Source organism: Lactuca sativa, chromosome 6, assembly GCF_002870075.4.
Source record: "Lactuca sativa cultivar Salinas chromosome 6, Lsat_Salinas_v11, whole genome shotgun sequence".
Lineage (NCBI taxonomy): Eukaryota > Viridiplantae > Streptophyta > Magnoliopsida > Asterales > Asteraceae > Lactuca > Lactuca sativa.
In genome coordinates, this window is record NC_056628.2 from 34150261 (window position 1) to 34153739 (window position 3479).

Genomic DNA, 3479 nt, shown 5'->3' on the forward strand with positions numbered 1-3479 from the left:
CCTACCATATATAGCTTGAAAGCTAACTTGAATGATCAACTAGCCTCGAGTTTCTATATTTGACATATATATATGTATATACTTCAAAATGAATTGAATCGATTTTATTGTATTATATATATATATATATCTCCATAAAACATATATACATGTTTCCTATACATATAATACGATTTGAAATTAAACTCTTGTAGTCATCATGTCAACAGGAAGATATTGGAATCGACATCTCAAGTCCTTTTCATTTCCATTCATGTTATCGTCTCAAATAAATTAACTTTTAATTTTAGTTAATTTAAATAAAATTAAATGAAAAGAATACTCCAAATTAATGATATTATTAGATGAATATGAATATATATTTGAAAAAAAAAAAAAAAAAAAACTTTACTTGAATGGGTATCCGAATTTTGTTTTTGTAAAATTATTAAAATATTAATAATATGCATCGGTTAAATAAAATAAGATTATACCTTCATGATTCATGGTGTGTAAGACTGTAAGTACATGTATGTGTATATATACGCAGGGGTTTGTTAGTCTTAACCTTATTTCCCTTGCATGAAGCTTACATCCCCTCTCTCTCTATATATATCTACAATTTTCGAACTCTAAGATCAATTCCATCAATCTTCTCTCTTTTTGATCTCTCTCTCTCTCACACACAAACACACAAGCAGACAAGAACACACACACAGAGACACACAGTAATAGTGCATGGAAGTAGAAATGGATGTTTCAGGAGTACACCACCATTATCAGCAACAGGTACACCATTATATACTTACTGCTTGATTCTTCTTCAAATTTCAGAACTTTCATGATAATGTTTAAAAATAAGTGAAGAAGTATTGGAATTTGCATGTTACTTTTGCAGTTAAGTTTCAGATGGATTCGATTTTGCTCTTTAATTTGATGTAGCCATCGAACAGTTAACTGTGTAGAATGTTGAGATAAATACGCAGTTTCTAAATTTAATACATGACGTTTTATACTTGGTTTCTTAATCAGAGTTGCAATATTTGATCTTCGTTCTAGATTCTGAAAGGAACATGGAATGGGGATTTGGTGTTGCTTTAGACTTTTGCTAGATTAATTTCTGCTTAATTGAAGATTTTCTTCGTCTCTTTTTATCTCAATCTTAATATATAATCAATTATGACTCATTGATCATCCATCTACTCAAAATTGTTTAATTAATTGTTCGATTTTGTAAGTGTTAATTGATATTAATTGATATATTAAGTACTTTAAGATCTGATTTTTTCTGAATTCGTTGTTATATAGGAGATGTCTTCGCATATGCTTGACAGCATGTTGGTGTGCACAAAAGCACAACAAGATAAGAAACCAAAGCCACCGGAGGACGCTCTGAAATGCCCAAGATGTGATTCCGGCAACACCAAATTCTGCTACTACAACAACTACAGCCTCACTCAGCCGCGATACTTTTGCAAATCCTGCCGGAGGTACTGGACCAAAGGCGGAACCCTAAGAAACGTTCCTGTTGGTGGTGGATGTAGGAAGAACAAAAGATCATCATCGTCATCATCATCAGCCACCTCACCCATTTCATCATCAGCTTCTGCACTTTCAAAGATCAGAGGGCCCCAAGATCATCATCTCAATATCCAACAACATCATCAACATCCACTCAATATCATCACATCATCTAATTCAAACAATCATTTGCTTTCTAGTGGTTTAGGCCATTTACCTTACGACTCAACCGATCTCTCCCTTGCTTTTGCTAGACTCCAGGGTCAAGCAAATACCCACCTGGGATTTGACCAGTTTGACCAAAACGATCCCACTTCAAACCACAACTTGGGTTTTCTTGATGCGATTAGGGGAGGGTTTCTTGAGAACATGCACACCTCGAATGGATTTCATAATGTGTTGTATAGTGGGGGTAATCTTGGAAATGGAGAGATGGGTAGTGTGGGAAACTTGATCATGGGTTTAAACAATGGTACTAGAAACCATGATCAAGATCAAGAAATCATGAATCCGATGTTCCATGACCATCAACAACACATGATGAACAATGGTAGTACTTGTAGTGCAACAACGGCAGTTACAATGACAACAGTGAAGCAAGAAGCATGCAATATGATGAAATCATCTGAGTTTGGAGAGAGCAGACCAGGAGGCGGAGGAGGAGGGGTATTATGGGGATTTCCATGGCAGATAGGTGGTGGTGGTGGTGATCAAGGGAACATGGCTCATGATGTTGAATCGGGAAGATCACAAATTGGAGGATGGAATGGGATTAGTTCAACAGCTTGGCATGGACTCATAGATAGCCCTCTTATGTAGAACAAGTAAAACTATAGATCATGATCTTGTTGTTTAATTAATGTTAGTGCAGGAAAATTTAATTTACTTCTAAAATCTTTTGTTTGGATGGTGGTGGTGGGTGGGTGGGTGGGGGAGAGGAGGGGGGGGGGGGGGGGGGGGGGGGGGGGATAGAATTATGTACTTGGTTTTAACTAAATTTGTTTGTTTGTTTATGTTTGACAATCAAGAACCTGTTTTTTGTTTCCTGATTAAGAACAAGTATACTACTTCTTATGTTGTTTTGAATATGAGGACACATGTTCATTGCTATTATGTAATTTCTATCTTTGAATCAACTTCATTTCTTATCATATTGTTATGGGAATAGGGTAAAGTTATTTTTTAAGTATCGTTCAATAAAGTACACATTCCAATAATATTTGAGACTTTGAGGTAATAAAACGGTGAGATTGGAGTTTAGAATGTTTTTTAGTCTAAAGGATGTTGTAACTTGTAAGGATTGTCGTTTTGAATGTTTTGAATATACTGTTTGAAGTTTGAACTATAAATTTGTTGAGCTATTATTTATAGCTATTCGTTGTAAACAAAAGATTATTCGAAAACAACTTTTAATTTATAAAGTAACATAATTGGAGCCGTGACTTATGTGTTGATACTTTCTTAACAGTGTCTAAAAAATGATCGGATTTTTTATATTTTTTTTATTTATAACAGAATCTCAAAATGTTACTTTCCTACACCCCATCACAAAAGAGGCAAATCACAGTAGTCATTTAGGATCGATGAACTAATATGTCAAGAATTAGCTCCCAAAAAAGAGGAACTAAATGAAAAATCCCCACATTGTCATTGCCAAGTGCCAAAGGTGTTCTCTTATTTTATTAAAAAGACAAACATGACACCATGGAATCAAAAAAGAGGAACTAAAATACTTGATTTATATCTTGTATCACTTTTATTATTTAAAGATATTTAAAATTCATATATCAACAATTAAATATTTCTTAAATCGTATATTTTAATCAAACGTTTTTTTATAGACAAAGTGATACGAAAATGGATTAAGATGTTAAAAGTTAAAACGCACTAAAACATTAAAAATAAAAAAATCAAGGTTGAAGTGTGTGAAGACAAAATACAAGATTTTGGCGTGAGAAGATTGTTGTCAGTGAATGTAC

General features: G+C 33.7%; 1 protein-coding gene across 1 annotated transcript; it reads left to right on the forward strand.

Moving 5' to 3' along the window:
• Positions 1-546: 546 nt before the first annotated feature.
• Positions 547-2385, forward strand: LOC111897340 (dof zinc finger protein DOF3.2). Its single transcript, XM_023893294.2, has 2 exons — positions 547-768; positions 1288-2385. The coding sequence occupies exons 1-2, from the start codon at positions 718-720 to the stop codon at positions 2317-2319; spliced, it is 1083 nt and encodes a 360-aa protein (XP_023749062.1). The 5' UTR covers positions 547-717; the 3' UTR covers positions 2320-2385.
• The last annotated feature ends 1094 nt before the right edge of the window (positions 2386-3479 follow it).